Here is an 18,139-nt window from a genome sequence, read left to right on the forward strand (position 1 = left end):
GGGGTCCCAGGGTCCGGGCACTGCTGGGGCCTGCAAAGGGGGAACTGAGGCCCAGCATCATCCCCAGGAGCAGCAGCCCTGGGCTGGGGACCGAGGAGTGAGGGTCTGGGGATGGGTCTGCAGGCTGTGAATGTGTCTGTCGGGCAATGGCTGGAACTGCTGTGGTTTGAAAAGCAAATAAAGATGTGGATGTTCCCTGGCTGGGCTCTTTCACCAGGGTGGGGGGGCTGCTGGGGGCAGGATGGGGCTCACCAGTGTCTGGGGGGGCTGCTCTGGACAGGCAAGAGCTGAGGGGATGGAGGGGCCCAGGGCACTGAGACCCCCTGAGGCCCCCTCACCGTCCTCCCGTGCTGATGCCACCGATGCAGTTTTCCACCACGTCGCTGTGGCAACACGGGATCCAGCACCGTGTGGGCTCCCACGCGTCACCACCAGCGGTGGCACAGCCACGAGGCCGGGTGACACCAGGCAGAGCCCCATCCTCCATCACAGCAGAGGATGCCAGCCCGCAGCACAGGCATTGGGAGATGTCCTTTGGTGTCCTGCCTGACACGGCCTCCCCGGCCCCACGGGGAGCGTCTGGTCCCGTTTGTCACGGCTCCTCCATCACCCCCGGGGTGTGGTGGCCACCATCCCCACAGCCATCCCTGGGCACAGGGACAGCCCAGGGTACAGGGCAGGGGCAGCTCGTGTCCCCCCCCCAGAAATGGGGTGAAGTGAGGGTGGCACCGAACTGGCACTGCCAATTGGATTAGCTGTAGATATCCCCAAGCCTCCGCCTGGCAAACATATGGATTATCCAGCATAACGCTGGCGCGGTGCTGGAAAAGCCACCCGGGGATTAGGGGGAGGATTGCTGGCAGCAGCTCGGGGTGGGGGGGCTGCAGGGGGGGGCTCTGCCCGGGTAAAAGGGGTCGGTGACCGGGGTCCAACACTGGCCGGTGGCAGCAGAAAGGTCACAGCTGCAGGTGACCTCGTCTCACCTGGGTCTCACCTGGGTGCAGGTGGCCCGAGAAGGTGACTCGGAGCCTCTGGAGATGGCTGAGGCCGGTGGGGACAGCTGCCCTGGGTGGGGGGCTCACAGCCCCCACCCCTCCCGGCTCCATGCGATGAGCGATGGCGTCACTCGCCGCTTCCCGCTGCCTCTGACCCGGCGTTTCCATGGCAACCGCCATCCCCGCAGCCCCCGGCCCCCCGGTGGCCCCCCAGCCACCGCCACTGCAGCGCTTGGGGACCCACAGCCTCGGGACGGAGCCCCAGGAGCTTCATCCTCCTCCTCCTCCTCCCCCGGCCCCCATTCAGGGTCACAGGGAGCAGAACCGGGACCCCCCCGGCCCAGGTCAGGGCTGGCTCTGGGGTGCAGGAGCAGCCCCGTTCCTGCCCTGGGGAGGGAGGGAGGGGACACGGGAGGCTCAGGCACCGGCACCGTCCCCGCTCCCGGCAGCTGCCGCCATCTCCATGGCCACGCAGCCCGTCCCGCACCCACCCCACAATCGGTATTTGCTTTGCCTGCAGTCAGAGCTGGGAGGCCGTAATTACTGCACCAGGCAGCTAATTAGCAATTCCTGACTCGTCCGAGGGGGACGGGGCTGTGGAGGGGACGGTGCTGGAGGCCTCGCACCTGCCCCAGGGAGCAGGAGGAATGGTGGCTGCAGCTCTGCCACCACCCCGAGGCTCCGGAGACACCGGGCCCAGGTCGGGAGATGCTGGGGACACCCCCGGTTCTCCAGCCACCTTTCTGGAAGGTCAGGTTGCAACAACTTTCCTGGCTCTCACAAAGTCCTTTGTCCTTTCCCTGCAAGCACCCCCTCCCTCCCCTCCTTGCCCCACGGGAGCAGAAGCCCCACAGCACCCCAACAACTCTTGGGGTTCAGGTCCTCACTCAAAACCAGGACTGTTGTAAAGTAACAAAGGGTCCTTCTCTTCAGGGAGCAAACAGCCACCCCTGTGTGCCCAGCACAGCTCAGGGTTTGCACATGGGAGTAACCCATGAGTAAGGCAGGAGCTGGAGCAGGAATCTGACCATGGATGTGGAAGGGCAGCACATCCAGGGAGCTGCAACACATCTAAAGCACAGAGTATGACTTGTCTGAGGTGAAAGGGGGTTATGTCATGGACATTAGCTGGAATACATGGAAAGTTTAGGAACATGAAGTAATAAAAAGTGTTGGAGTGTGACAAAGGCAGAGCATCAGTGTGAGGGGCCAGGCCCCTGTCACCACCCCTCACCCCACAGAGACACCGAGAGGGACAAACACTCTGCCAGCCCAGAGGGATGGGAGGAATCAAAAGTTATGTAAAACGAGGCAGCTGAAATTACATTAGAAGGAAAAATCAGAAGCAAAATAGGCACAATAAAAAGATAGGAAAATCAGAAGCGAAGAATACAGAAGAAATTTATTGAAAGCACAAGTACAGACTGGCCAATAACTGCTTTCTACAATCTGAACAGTAAATAATGGAGCTACAGAAAGGTACAAAGGTTGTTATAAAATAGTTTTAATTTCATTTCTTTTTGCATTACAAACATTCTTTGAAAGAGGCAATGGAATTCTGATGTTGTGTATGCTTACCCTCCCCACCCCACCTTCCACAATACTGAACCTGTAATAGCTGTTATCAAAATATACAATACATCTGTTCACCATAAAAAACTGGGTTTTGCTGCCCCCTCATGTCTTACAACAGGTATAAAAAAATTATAAATATGTACACCCTTTTGTTACTCACATTCTTTACATGCAAACACAGGGATCCAAAGGAAAAAAACCCACAATTGCCTGGGTTTGGGGTTACCTCAATTAATTTGCTTGCATTTTGCAAATTACATCTAGCCTGTGGGTTGACCAAATCCATGTTGAAGGCCACCAGACAGGTTTCACTCCAATGAACCTCTCCCCAGTGCCCCGGGGGAGGCCGATTGAACACATTTAACACAAACCACAGCGGTTCCGCTCGGGTTGCCCGGGGATCCTCAGCCAGGGCCTCCCCAAACCTTCCCCTGGGGAGGGAGAACAGCAAACTGACAGCTACCCAGACCCCTGGATCCACCCTCCGGAGGGGGAAGGGTTGGGAAAAACATCCAGACCTCTCCGGAGAGCTCAGGGCTGCAGTGACCAAGCTCACCAGAGGTCACCAACCTCTCCCTGCTCCATGGACCCAAAATGGAGCCTCTGGAGGGCAGGGATCAGAACAACCTCATCCCAGCAACCCAAGCTGGACCCTCACTCAGACTCCACACACTTCTCCAGCATAATTCACATCCTCGAGTTCAGGGAGGAACTACGAAAAGTTAAGACTTTTCCAAACACTCAGTGCTAGACAAGTCAAGAGCTCCCACACTGAGCAAGGAAATCGTAACTTGCAACACTAAGACGATTAAAAAACAAACTTTGGTCCACAATTTGCAGAAAAACCCTGAAAAAAAGTACAAGATTCTTTTTGTTATTTTGCATCCGAACAGGTTGCAGGTTAGAGGGAAATGTAAGGCAACATCGGATTACACAAAATAGAAGGCAGAATGGCCTGGGAAAGAGTTGTAAGCCAGAAACAAAATAAAACAAAACAAAATGGTTGTATCACTGAGAAAACAACGATCTGATGCATTCTACTTTTAATCATTTGCCTTCCTATAATTTAAAGATTTGGGCTTACAGGTTAAAAAAGTAAAAACTTTAGCCTGGGTCCTTTTTATTCGATTCACAAGCTACTTGTGCTCGTTATCTCCAACACTTTGCTTACCACGTTTTATTGGTTTCATTACATTACTCACCCTCAGTCATGACCTCAGCCTGGTAACTAGATTCCTGCACTACAGTTTCAATTACAAAAAAAAAAAAAAAAAAAAAAAAAAAAAAAGAAAAAAAAAAAAAGAAAAAGTACAGTATACAAGGGTAATACCACAAAGGAGTAAATTTAGATTACGTTTATACCATCTTATCATTCTATAAAAAGGTACTTAAACTATTTCTTTTGCATATAAAGAGATTAGAATATTTGGTCAACTGGAAATATTGCTAGGCACAGATGACAGCAACGGCATCAAAAAGTATAATACAAGAATTAAAACAAAAAGCTCAAATGCTGAAGACATGCTATAAGAATGATGGCAGAGCTACACTGGTCTTGTTAATCTCAAATTAGGGGCACGAAGGTGACTCACATGAACACCTTTCTAAATGTGGGATATCCAATAATTCTCCAAATCCTAGCCAAGTATTTAGATATATATATATACACACACACAATTTTGACAAACTCTTAATGATTCGTCTTCACAAGTGTCCAACAGTGGTTAATTTCATCTCTTGATCAATGCTCTCATGAAGGGCAGAGCCCGGTGACTCACGGGGACAATGGAATGTGATTTGTCTTGGGAACCCTTCCCCACCCAGACCTTTCTGCTCAGCCTGAATGATAGGGACAGAGAGAGGATCTTACACGACTCCCAGCTGATGGTTTGCAGATGGTGATAAACCCCACGCAGCCTGGGGAGTGGCATGAAGACCCAGGGTACTGTGCAGGTTGGGACATCTCACAGGCAGTGGGATACAACTGCCTCAAGAGTCAAAGCCCAATATTTTCTTTATCCACTTTGCCAGCTTCACTTGTCCTTCACCACAGGCAGCAAGCCAGAGCTCACTCATTCCCCTCAACTCTCCCAATCCACTCCCTGCAGGATCAGATGTTTTCCCCAAAGCAGTGAAGGGCTTAAGGCACAGGACAGCAGATGCACAGTTAAGGTAAGATCAATGCAACTTATTTTTGTGCTGGGTGAGTTGGGAGCTCCTACACACCACACGTTTTGCAAAATCCTGACTCGAAGGCGCTCAAGTGAATTTTACACAGTGGTTTTAGGTCTTTCAAGGCATGGATGGTTAAAGAAAATAAAAAAGGCATCAATGTGAAACCTGATAAACTTGTTAGGATCTGCTTTTTTTGAGGGAGGAGGAGCAGGAGGGGAGGGGAAATTTCCCAGAGCAGGTTCCAAAGTGTAAACTTCAACTTGTGATTTTTATTTGAACAGTCAAGATTGTTACCCATCACCATTGCAAGGTTAGCAATATGAATTAGATTTAATTTTTTTTTTTAAAAACCGGTAAACTGATTTATCTTTAAAAAAATAAAATCTCTGGTCTTTTAAGGTCACTTCAGCTGCATTTTTAAAGTGGCTTTTTTTTTTCTGGAATGATGGAAGTTGAAACCCTAGTGTTCAGCCTTTAAAAGGTCAAGGCTGAACCCAAGAGGTTTTAAGTCAAGTCCATTTTGTCTCAGGCCTTCCAAAGCTTTAAATGGTGGACTTTGAGAAGGACACACGGAGGTGATGATTCTCACCCAGGTCATGATTGTGGAGGTCAATGAGTGACTGAATGGCTTCTTCCACAGAGCCCATCTGGATCAGAGCCATCTTACGGTCCTTCCTGACAAGACACAACAACTCACACTCAGATCTGCTGCATGCAGAGTCCCCAGCTCCATCCTGGTTTTCTTCTTAACAAGGCCAGCACAAAACTACCCAGGTAATTGCAATTAATACTTCGTTTTTACACAAAGGAGTGTATCTGTATGACAAACATACACATACAAACCTTTCACTACCTTTGTTTTCAACTCGTACTCACCAGGCACCCAAGTCCAGGGTCACTCTGCAGCTTTTTATTCCAGACTCTGTGTCAGTAATAATCCTGCTCCCCTTTCATTTATCCTGACTTGAAACTCAAGCTGAACTAAGTACTTCTACCCTTCTCATCCAGTGTAAAAGAAAAAAAAATCCCAAATACTTACTGGAAGAATTTGAATCCTTTGACCATGCCACCATTGCTTGAAAATAACATCTTAAGGTCTTCTTCAGTTATTGAAGGCCTGAAATGGAAGTTTTTCCAGTCAAATATATGCTTAATCTCTAAATGATTAAAAACCATCTCTCAGAACCTTTTCTCAACTCACTTCCAGTAGTTTCTTGAAGAATGAGAGAACCACAGAAAGAAGGGCAAACTCTCTTTCTCTCAGCAAGTAACAGACCCTATTTACTCTCCCACCACACTTGCATTTTCATACACAGCCATCATCAACTCCCCATGCAGGTACTTACGGGATATTGGACAGATGAAGAGTGGCAGAAGGGGGAAAGATATTTTGGAAATTTTTAGAGCCTGGTTTCTTGAAACGATGCAGAGGAGAATTTCCATAGTCCTTAGTCAGACCATTGTCCTCCTGTCCATCTCTGGGAAGCTGCACTGTCTGGTGCTTGGACAACGTGATACGGATTGGCTTCCCCAGGAGCTTCTGACCATTCAAGTGGCTCATGGCTGCAAGGGTGAGAGACAGCACTGGCTACAAAGGGTGTTTCATGTGCTTGTTCACACCAAGTTCATCCCTAAGCAGACACCACGTCCTCCAGGAACTGCACAACAGGCACCACTGCTCAGTTCCTCCATTGCTTGTTGTGTTTGCCCCCTAGAAGACCCTGTACAAACCAACCTCAGCTTCCCTGGAGCTGCCCCAAGTCCACACTACAAATATGCAGGTAATTAAGTGCATGGACACATTCAGGCTTTGGGTCTCTCTTCAGAAGATAAGGGGATACTGATATTAAAAAAAAAAAAAGTGCATGGACACATTCAGAAGAGAAGGGGATACTGATATTAAAAAAAAAAAGTCCATGGACACATTCAGAAGAGAAGGGGATACTGATATTAACACTTTAATTAACCACTAGGTCCCTTCATGCTAACAGTCTGATACTTTTAATCTTGCTTACCAAGCTGGGCCTGGTTCCCATCAGTCATCTGAACTAGGGCATTCTCTTTCTTTTTAAATAAAATCTTCACCCTTTGCACATCACCATAGACTCCTTCAAAAAGTGAGGAAACAAGAACAGTCTTAGGCAGGGGAAAAAATAAGAAGTCTCATTCAACTTAATATTAGCTAATCAATCCAACAGCAAAAACATTCATTCACAACCAGAACTGATCTCATTCCAACCATGGCTACTTATTCTGCTCTAATTAAGGAAAATTCTTATGTAGCAGAATAATAATGGAACAATACATTAAAGAAAAGACACTGGGTTTCAGCAAAAAGCAAAAAAATCTTACTGCCAGAAGACTGGACAATTTAGCATGCTATCACAATTTAAAATTTTTATAAAAAGGCATGCAAAGCAATAAACCATGCATAACTGAACATAAAATAAAGGCAAAACTAAATTAAATGGCAAACTAGGTAAACAATGTAAAAACAAAATTACGCATTCAAAAAAAAACAAAACAAAAACGAAACAAAAAAAAAAAAAGGCAAACTGCAAACTGTACATTTCTGAAGTATCAAAAAAAAAAAAAAAAGTAAATCTCAAATAAATGAAAAAACAAGGTAATAAAAAGTGTGAATAATAACATACCGAAAAGAATAAAGAGGCATTGGGGTGTAACTCTCTTTAGAGAACAGCAGAGCAAGGCAGCGGAGGGACAGGGAAGAGGTAAGGAATCGAAGGGGAGAGCGAGGTTGCACAAATCGTCCACAACGAGGAAGGGCAGAGTCCCCGCAGGAAATGGCGAAATTGGTTGATGGATGATGAAGTTTTCAAGATGGTTAATATTGAAGGGCAGGTTGGTTTCCGAAGAGCAGGGTTTTTTTTTTTTATTTTTATTTTTTTGGGTCGTTTTTGTTTGTTTGTTTTTTTTTTTTTGGAAAGGGAATGTGTTTTTTTTATTATTATTATTTTATTTTTTTGTTTGTTTGTTTGTTTTTTTTTCAAGCAACAACAGGAAGCAGAAGTACCGTGCAGTCAGTTGGCAAAGAAATTCCGGATCAGGGGAAGAAAAAAAATTCAGGGATGGGGAGAAAAGAAAAAAGTAGCAAAAAACACAGGTCAGTAAATACATAAGGAAATATGTAGTGTTCCATCAGTCAGATTTATAGAATTCTACATACAATAACTTGTTTACAGAAACAGTTAATAGGTTTTACCTAGTGGAACACAATGATAAAGAAAAGGCATTTTTACTTAAGATATACAAAGAAGTAAGAGACAGTATCATAAGAGTGACTGCTACAGGCTTTAACACTCAATTAAATTGCAATGGAATTCCTTAAAATTTGACTGATTTTCTCTGATTACAAGAACTTCAGAAGAAATTACTTCCTGGGCCATGTCAAACCCAGCTGTATTTGGTGCTTTGGGACCAGTGATTCCAGAAAGCAATCCATATTGCAATACTTGGCTGTACCAGACCAAGGAAAGTCCAATTTAGGTACCAATCAGCAAAACATGATCTGGATGAGCAGCTGTGTCTCTACAAAATGCCCCAGAGATGTGCCAGAAGTGCTCACTATAACAGAGGTTGGTATTTCACTTGCAGCAGAGGTTTCTTCCCCTGGGCAGGGGGGAACCCACCCTGTGCAGAACCCCAAAACTGATCCTCAAAGGCAGAAGCTCTGCTCCCCTGACTGCAGGAAAAGCAGAAGTCAGAGCAAGCTGAGACACTTGGCTTCTTCCCCTCATCACAAAAAAGGAGAAGTGGAGTAATTACAATTTCCACGATTCTGATTAAGAAAAAAATAATAATAAAAAAAAGCTGTGTTAAGGGCAGAGCAGTCACTCCAGAGAAATACTATCTCCTAATTAACTGGTTGTGGCACAGGTAAGTTTCTACAACACTGATTATACAGGCAATGGAAAAAGTTTCAGGTCTGTTAGTTCACAGCTTCAGTACAAGTATCAAAGTCTCTCTAGCCCAAAGATAAGCTGGATGGATAGTGAAGAGCTCTTCAAAACCCACAAGGCATGAAATAACTGCTTGCTCTGACCAACCAAGAGCTGTGCACACCCTCCAGACACTGCTCAGAGCTCCAGAGGTACTGCACAGCTCTCTGTCCTGTCACTGCCATCCAGACAATGCAAAACCATCCCCAGAAACACACACTTGGCAGTGTTACACTGGCCAAAAGCAACTGTGCCAGCTCTTAATGCTGAAGACTTTTGTTTGAACAGCAAGTCATTGAGAGCAAGGCAGAGCTGACAGTTCCTGGAATGGCAGAGGAGTTCTGAGGAGCAAAGAGTAATTCATCCAGAGCTGTGTCACAGACCCTGCCATTATTTCATGCCCTGGAGAAAAGAGTCATGACAGATAAAAAGAGCAATCCAAACTACTGAATTAATTGGTTCATCTCATCAAGAGTTAAATATTTTGATCATCACATCCAGGCTTCCCCTTTGAAGCAAAAGAGGTTTTGTGGTTACTCTGACACCACTGGTAAGTTTTACAGCTTTGCAAAGTAGTATTAACTTGTGTGCACAGTCCCAATAGTTAAAAATGCTTTTCAGCAGACTCATCATACTCAGCTGCACACACTGAAAGATTCTACACTTTCAATCCAACAAAGAGCCAAAAGCTGACTGAAAAAAAAATCCAAGATACCCATTATCAAATTCCCTTATGATGCTGTCTTTCATTGAAGACAATTATTGTTCCAATACCACTTGCTTTATTTTTAAAGATACCCAAATATTTCAACTCACTGAGCAGAATTGAAAATGTAAACTGTGAGTTAAGGGGTTTAGCTAAGGAAAAACTTCCAAGAATCTTGGAAAGGGAAAATGTGCAAGCACATGGCAGAGGAAATACTGCACAGGTACAAGGTCAAGCTGGCAGGGGTCCAGACACTATACACAGAAAGAGCAAAGGTCAGAACAAACTCTCTCTCTGTAGTTCTGAATTAATATATTAAGAACTAGAACATGCTAAGGAAAAAGAAAGAATGGACATGACTATTCTGTGACCCAAATGACACTATTTCATGGGAATGGCAGGGAGACTCCAAATAAAAAAGAGGGAGGAAGGGACAGGCATTGTAGTCTTTATGGGACAAAAGCAGGTAGGCAGCATCCTTGGCTTTGAACCAAAGAAGAGCAAGATTTTAATTTGAGATGGACTTTCCCATTTCCCTTCAGGAACTAGAGTACTGATCTGCTTTGATTTTAGAGCTGACAGAGCACATCATCTCCTTTTTCTAGTTCTGCCGTTTCCTTTAGGATACAGTAAGATTTCACTTTCAATGAGTTTCAGCACAATGTTCAGAAAGTGAAAGCAAAGGTAACAGAAGGAGAAAAAAAAAGAGTAAAGTTAGGACTCCACTAACCTCAGAATTCAGATTGCTAACCAGCAGAACAGGGTTCCCTGCCCCAGTGAGGCCGGGAATGGCAATCCGTCCTGCTGCAGCCGCTGCAGCTGCTGGGATAGCCAAAGGAGGTAGTGCTCCATGAACATTGGGAATTGTCAGGCCTGGAAATTAAAGAGTATTAACCAGCAGAGAAATCAACAGCACGTACTCTAGTGTGTTTGCTGCACCAGAAGGGAGGACAGAATGGCTTCTGTCACATCCTCGTTCAGAACACAGTGACCACGAGTGCCAAGAGGAGGCTCCGGTTCTGGTGCTGCAGGGAACGTTCTCGGGTCTCATTTTGCTCTTGCAGTGCCTGGTGCTTAGCAGGTGCCTTGCAGCACTTCATTTCAGACTACAATATTTTGCACGTTTCACAAGAAGCAGAATCAGCACAAAGCCTTGGCTCTGGTGGTGCAGGGAAGGCATCACAAACAGTGCATTTGTAAGGGTCTTTCAATCAGAGCATGCCAAAAATGCTGCGTTTTTAAACCATGCATATCACAATCAGGTACCACCAGCTACACCTCTTCTTCAGCACAGAAACATTTCACTTTTATTTCTAGACACGTCTAAGTTTCTCACAATAACAGCTGGCACCTGGCTGTATGAGCCCTCCAAAGGAAAGAGCTTGAAAGTTTAAGAAACAATTGCTAGCAATCAATAACATTAAATTCTTCCCATTTCCCAGACTGGACAGTAACAAAATATCAATGGTTCAACAGTTTGATCTGTGCTCCTTTGTCATAAGCAAGGAAATTCCAGAAAGTTACAAGGAAGTCAATATAGCTTGCTAGAATATGGAAAACAAAGCAAAAATTGTTTAGTCTAGCACTCCAGGGAGTGTATTCACGGGAAAAACCCCAGTCTTTAATCTCAGACACTTGGCTACTTCTGGAAGTAGCAAGAAGTTGTTACTTATGAGCTGTAAACTTCACCCTGCAACTGTAACAGTGTAATTAATGAGGTGCATGTTTAAATCCTAACTATGCTAAAAAAATTTAGGGAAAAATGGACAAAGGTTCCTTGCTTTTGGCCACATGTGCAGCTGTCAACCTGAGTTCCCAACCTCTGCAACCACATGAGGAAATTCCAAAAAGAAAAAAAACTGCCTCCTACCCCAATTATTTTAAATACTGACTTTACTGGCTCTCCCATCCTGCTACTCCTATTTTCCTCTTGTCACTGGGACATTGCCTAGTCAGAGGTGCTACAGCTGTGAAGTCCCATTGCTAGCTGAGATTTCATACTGATTTAGAAGGTATAGGACTAACCCCAACAAAAATATCACTACTTAGCTCTAAAACATGGAGATTCTTCAACAGAAAACCTATATAAAATTTCAACTTACGAAATACAGTACCTGCAGCCTGAGGAATTGCAAAGGTAGGAGGAAATCCAGCTCCTGCATATGGAGAAGGAGAGATTATTCCTGGGGCACCTGGGAAAGACAGATACATTATACAAAAACACTAGCAAAAAAACTCTATGTTTAGCTGGAATATCTTCATCTGTCCTTCAACATAAGCATTTAGTTGGAAGCTAAACCCTAAAACAAGCAGTAATTCAAAAATGCTTCTAAAGTAAGATTAAACTTCAGGAAATGACGAGAACTATTCCTCCTCTCTCTCTGCTCCTCTGGAACCACCATCAGAACACAGCTGTTGACCAGAACACAAGCCAGCAGCTTTTTAACCACTGAAACAATTTAACCACAGCTCAGTTTTCAAAGCCCCTTCCAGCACCCAGATGATGGGATCCCACCCTGAGGGCAAGACAGCAGATGGCACCAGCAGCACAGCTGGAAACCTGCAGCAGCCCTCACCCAGCAGGAGGGGGACAACCCACAGCAGCAGGCACCCACCTCCCCCAGCTCTTGCTAGGATTTTGCACCAGCCTGATTCAGTGGTTCCTCCATTTCTGTTAAGTCACACTGAATTCCAAAATTTTGTACAACCTGATTATGTCCCATCCCCTTTCCCAACCCGACACACGCAGCAGTTACTCGTCCTGCTTTCCTTCAAGAACTCTCACCAAAAGCAGCTGCCATGGTCTGATCCAGAGTGGGCTGGTTATCCCCAGAAGGTAGGTCAGGTCGGGTGTAATCTCTGCTCTTGTCATTGTTGTATTTTACATTGAGACTCGTGAGCTTGGAGAAATCTATACGCAGCGTGCAGCAGGCATTGTAGATGTTCTGCCCATCTAGAGACTGCAAGGAAACAAATCACCTTCACCCACCAGGCAGTCACACCAACAAACCTCAGAGAAGCTGTGGCACAACATCCCAGGCACCAGCAGAGAAGGAACTGCTTCCTTCTGCCTCCTCAGCATTCAGCCACACTGCTCTGGGGGGAGACATCCCACTCACCTGAGCCCAACCCCAAATCCCCCAGCAAGCTGCAGTTTCCAAGCAAGCCTTAAAGTTACAACAGTTCAGGTGTTCAGCACTGCAAGCACACTCACTACTCACCAGTTTGGCATGCTGAGCACTCAGAGGGTCAGCATATTGTAACAGGGCCTGAAATTGGTGGTTCTTCGTGAACATAATTATTTTCAGCACTGTACCAAATTTGGAAAAAATCTGCAAGATAATATTTACATATTTTGTTATCTCATTCCCAGTCTGTTAATTTCTTCTTGATCTCCGTTATCAGAAGCAGAAACAACAGAAGTCATCCTCTCACCTTTTTAGCTTCCCAACTTAAAAACTTAAGGCTTTAAACTTCACAATGGGCATTGGTTAACTTGTGCCATGCCATCAGATGAGAAAAACATCAGGGTGACTGAACTGCCACCCCCTTACTGCAGTTTGTTATCAATTCTTACATGGGAAGATTCTCATGCACCTCCAAGAACTGGAGCCTTTCCAAGAACTTCATGGATTCATAAATAAGACAAGCTTGTATTTTAAACACAACAAAGATTAAGTTAAGCAACCACAGCAGATAGCAGGAGCTTTCCAGACTGCTGCCTAAAGGACACCTGGACACTGTGTGCTTCCTCCTACCCTTGCACAAGGACATGTGGCAGCTACGTCTGCTAAACCCTTATCAGAATCTGAAGAGCTGCCTTGAAAACAACTATTTGTCCCTTGCACTGTATTAGACTGTAATCCAACCAAAATGGATTGGCTATCAAATATCTGGAAATTAAACTCCAGCCAGACTGGGAGCAAACCCAGAAATCATGTAGGTGACAGGGACTCCAGAAAGTAGAAATCTGATAGCTCTGTTCAGAACTTCCTCCAGGATAAACTTCAAGAAGTTGTCATGACATATTTACCTGATGCAGAACATCCAGAGCAACGGGATAGAAGAGATTCTCAATGATGATCCTCAGGACAGGGCTCTGGCCAGCCATGGCCATTCCTGCATCCACAGCTGCAGGGGCTGCATTCTGAACAGCAGTCACTGCTTGCAGAGCTGCTTGGGCACGCTGCAGAACCAAACCTTCTGTTAGACCCACACTTCTGCTTACAAAAACACACATTCAGCTTTTCTTCAGCTTCTTATCTGCAAACTACTACCAGAACTCAACAGTTAGCAGACCGTGAAAAAGCAATTTAGTGCTCCTAGGGCTGGATGGGCAGCTCATTTAACAGTCTGCAAGACTCTGGAAAAAAGCCCTTATAGGAGACTTTATTCCAAAAGTCAGAAGCTAGTGTTTAGCACTCTGATAGTTAAACCAGATCTCAAAACCCTCCCAGACCTACACCAGCCCTGCAATCAAAACTGCAGCAGAGAGCTGTGTGTCCCTCCCACCAGCACGACCATGTGAAGAAGAAAAACTAACTGCTTGGTTTGGAGAGTTGTCTGTCTTCAGCTCCTTGTGGTTGGAAAACTGAATGTAGATGGGCTGGTTCCGAAGGACTGGAGTGACTGTGGTGTAGTAGTTTACCATGGTGTTGGCTGCCTCCTCTGTGTTCATTTCTATGAAAGCCTGCACAAAGTCAAACCCAAGAGTGACATTTCACCAAACAGCTCACACGAGGAGACAACATTAACACTGAACAGCACCCTGCCATCAAGACCCTCAGGAGGAACTTCCAGTTAAGCTGTAAGTGGATTTGGTTTTCATAACTGCTTTTACCTGCAAGTTTTTGAACAAAGAATTAACAACAAAATGCACAACAAGTTAGGATCTTCCCTGGCCAGATGAAGTTAACACATGTACTATTTCAGTTCTGCCCCAAGATCTCCATGCTACATGTATTTAGGAAACTGGCAGTGACAGAAGTGTCTGCAAGAACACAGCAATAATCCAGGTTCTTAACACGTATATGAAGCAACTTCCCATACTTCTCCTCTGAGCAGTAAGCCCATTTCCTTCTGTACCTTTATAGCCTCCTCTACTTCAAAACAAAAATGTAAGGGATTGTAGCAAGCCAGGACATGAAGTACTTACATATAATCACACCATGCAATGTATCAGAGGCACATTTTCATATTAAGATTAAAGCCATAGTATTTTAAGCAATGATTAAAGTTGGCTTGCTTTTTTTACTTCCTAATTTGCAAGACAATTTCAGCTACTGAATTAGTGCACACCTTCTCCATTGCCCAAGAGTGTTTCAGCTTTACACAGCTAATTTCTTGTATCTGCAAAGATGTCCTTAACACGCAGAGTTACACTGCTGGTTACTCAACTGTCAAGCCAGCTGGAGTGAAAAAGGCCAACTCATGTCACTGCTGTCCAAATAATTTACCTGGTCTGTAATTTAAAAACCAGGCATAATGCTAATTATAAGTGACAACCTATAATTATGGACTTAGCTCCTTGTAGAGCCTGAAAATAGTATTTTCTACAGCTCATGGGATAATCATGGAAAAGTAAAGCAATAGTATGCAGAAGTTATTGACTCCTAATACACGGCAGTTGTTTAAACAACGTGGATCTTGTTTACTGATGACAAACTCATCAAGCCTTTGACATAATCCCTGCTTTCAATTACAGAAACAATACCTGATTTTTTCCTTTCAACATCAGAAGGTTGGTGATCTTGCCAAAAGGTAAGCCCAAAGAAATGACCTCTGCCTCCGTGACGTCACTGGGGAGCTTACGGACATGGATCACTCGGGATGTCACCCCAGCAATTCTATTATCACCTTTGAATTTTTTGCTGTCGTTTCCATTAGCTGTAAAAAAATGAAGAGTTGCTGCTTATTAATAGTTTGAAAGGAAGCTTATTAGGGTTTGAAAGAACACACGCACAGCTTTTGACACACAGTTTGTGCACCCCATCCAGTTATTACTCTATTGCAGAGAAATTCCACAGCCCAATTTTAAAGACACATGGTTTTACTCTTTTTTTTTCTTTTTTTTTTTTGCAAATTACACGCTGTGAGTGACGTAGCTGAATGCCACTGCAGTGGAATCAACTTTCCAGTGGCCATTTCACAGCTTGTTTACAGCACACACATCCCCAGGTTTCTGCTTTCTGTGGGTCTGAGCCACTAGTTCTAGATCACTGCTTTACTCCTTGTCACTTGGGCTGTGGCATTCTTGGCCATGAAGCAGTGTAAAGGGGACATCTTAATTCCAGCAGTATTAAACCAAAAACAAACCAACGTGTAACTTTAGATTAATTGGATGACATATGGCAAAGACTCTCCCCAAAGACAAGATCTGGCTCAGCCTGGCAGTGAGGCCACAGGCAGAACATGAAGGGATACAAGACACTGGTAACTCAGAGACAATTTAAGGCACTGACCAGCACACCAAGGGCAAAATTCTGGCCTGAGCCCCCAGAGATGCCATCCTGGGTGGGATTACTAACCTCTAGATTCCCAAACAGCAGTAAGCTACTACATACAGCCAAAATAACCCCACATGAAGTTCAACTGTGTATAACAGTTGACAGTAAATGTTCTGTGAAGTCATTTTAGCAACTGTCCTGCAACAATTTTATTCAGTCTACTCAACTTCTAAGTGTATGGGGCAGACATTTATTATTATCAACTCCTATAAAAAGATCGATCAATACTAAAAACAAAGACATTTTAAAATTAAGTGGGGGAAAAGCAGACATCCTCCTAGTATTTGAAGCAGTTACAAATAGGTATTTTATAAGCAACATTACCTGCAGAAGAGTTGCCGCTCATGATAAAGGGTCCGTTAGTAACACAAGCAGTGAAAAGCTCCTCAGCTCCCCGCTGGAAAAGAAAAGATGAAAGGTAAACTGACAACATACTGACTAAATTCTATTCAGGTACTCCTAAAGCAGAATAATTGAGGTTAAGCTGTAAAGAAGCTGAACAGAAGTGTAAGTGAAAACATACTGACGGTGGGCAGTGAACCTCACCTCCATAAATTAAATATAAGAAAGATCCAATTTAGTAATTGAGTAGCACTATGCAATATCTCTTTTCAGCTAAGCATTAGGAATCTTAGGAGTTGAAGCATTGCTGAATTGCCTGAAGCCACTAAATGCAACATCGTGCATCCTGTTGTACCTAACAAAACTGATTTCTGACTCCTCAGATCAGACAAAATTGTCATTCTTACAGGTTAAGCTAGAACAATACCGTAGCTGATCATAACAGCAAAACAGAAATGCATCCAAGCATGCATCAAGACAGATTATTTTACAAGTGGGTTACCAGCAGCAAGGAAGTCTTAAGCAACAGACAAGTTACCAAGAAGCTGGTCAAAACTGTTAGTTTATGACTTGGTTATTATAAACCAAAGATGTGTATTTTCCAGACACAAGCAGAAGATGTAACTTGAAGAAAATGAGACCAGAAAGAAACTAATCTCTCTTCCCCTCATTCCTCTAAAAAAAGGGCAGATGAGAAAGAAAACCTACTAGCAAAAAGCTCCTTTTTAAATTTTACAACAGAAATAGGTTCACATATAATCAGGATTCTAGCACAAAAGTCTGAACTGCTTTGCTGTCTTCTAGCCACAACCCCCAGAACGGCAGCAACAGCTTCAAGGACAACGGTACCAGGAGGTCTCAGTAAATGCATTAAAGTCAAAAGATGTCTGTCTGACTGTCTCTGCATCCTGGAGCAGAGAAACCCGAGCACCACCAGCACAAAACCTCTGTAATCCCATCCTCTGCTGCCTTCCACACTATTTGTTCTACATTCAGACCAACACAGCTACTCGCAGAACAAGAAGCTGTGAGTAGCACAGCCCAGCACCTTGATTCTTTTGTTCTTCTTACTGCAGCTCTGTGCATTTCAACCCTATGAAGGAGGAAAACACGACAGAAAACTCTAAAATTAACTCCTATGAGAGCTAAGACTATCTAAACAAACTGGAATTGCAGAATTACAGAACTGCACTTAATTCTAGGCTTTTTAGGAGCTGCAAGTATAATTCCATCTATGCACACAAAGTTCCTGTACACAATGCATGTGTTCCAGGTCCATATAACATTCCCTGTAAAGTCACCCATATCACCTCACCTGACCAAGACTGGTCTAATCCTAGTAGGAGGTACAAAAAACCACCAAGATAAAACAAGACAAGTTACTCCTCAGCTCTAACTATACTTAAATAATACAGCTTAAAATCAGTACTTCTGATTTTCAAACAAGTTGAACACAGGACCTCAAATCCCCCTGCAGACTGTGAGCAAAGATGCTGACAGAAATTGAAAAATATTACAGCTCTTTCTCACCATCATCTGCACTGCTCTTACACTGAAATGCCACCCTGAAAGGCCTTCATCCACAAACAGAAAAGAGAACAGAGCTCATCCCTGCCTTGGCTGACCACCCCCGACCTCGATGGAAACATACCCTGCTCCACAGCGTGGCCACCAGAAACTCTACCTGCTGCCACTCCTGGTATCTGGTGGCACCTGCAGAAACAGTATCTGCAGGACAACAAAAGCTCTCTGCTTGCTTCCCCAGCAAACAGCCTGGAAAAGTAGGTCACAGCGAGCCCCACCATGCTGAATTACAGACAGCTTCAGGTTTGGGTTTTTTTTTTTTTTCCTTTCCCCGCTCAAATCTTGAATTTCTTGTTT

At 44.4% G+C, this 18,139-nt stretch overlaps 1 protein-coding gene across 5 annotated transcripts in view; it reads right to left on the bottom strand.

Moving 5' to 3' along the window:
• Nucleotides 1-2,371: 2,371 nt before the first annotated feature.
• The window catches only part of PTBP1 (polypyrimidine tract binding protein 1), a 28,847-nt gene continuing 13,079 nt past the window's right edge, over nt 2,372-18,139 (bottom strand). For all 5 annotated transcript variants that reach the window (XM_071727700.1, XM_071727699.1, XM_071727704.1 and 2 more), the window contains 13 exons: nt 16,241-16,313; nt 15,124-15,296; nt 13,954-14,100; nt 13,444-13,596; nt 12,632-12,742; nt 12,196-12,370; nt 11,525-11,602; nt 10,141-10,283; nt 7,400-7,433; nt 6,761-6,853; nt 6,092-6,308; nt 5,785-5,862; nt 2,372-5,420 (listed from right to left, as the gene is read on the bottom strand). In XM_071727700.1, the coding sequence (XP_071583801.1) occupies nt 5,288-5,420; nt 5,785-5,862; nt 6,092-6,308; nt 6,761-6,853; nt 7,400-7,433; nt 10,141-10,283; nt 11,525-11,602; nt 12,196-12,370; nt 12,632-12,742; nt 13,444-13,596; nt 13,954-14,100; nt 15,124-15,296; nt 16,241-16,313 (1,608 nt within the window). In that variant the 3' untranslated portion in view covers nt 2,372-5,287. The remainder of the gene's footprint in view (nt 5,421-5,784; nt 5,863-6,091; nt 6,309-6,760; nt 6,854-7,399; nt 7,434-10,140; nt 10,284-11,524; nt 11,603-12,195; nt 12,371-12,631; nt 12,743-13,443; nt 13,597-13,953; nt 14,101-15,123; nt 15,297-16,240; nt 16,314-18,139) is intronic.

Source organism: Heliangelus exortis, chromosome 28 (genome assembly GCF_036169615.1).
Source record: "Heliangelus exortis chromosome 28, bHelExo1.hap1, whole genome shotgun sequence".
Classification (NCBI taxonomy): Eukaryota; Metazoa; Chordata; class Aves; order Apodiformes; family Trochilidae; genus Heliangelus; species Heliangelus exortis.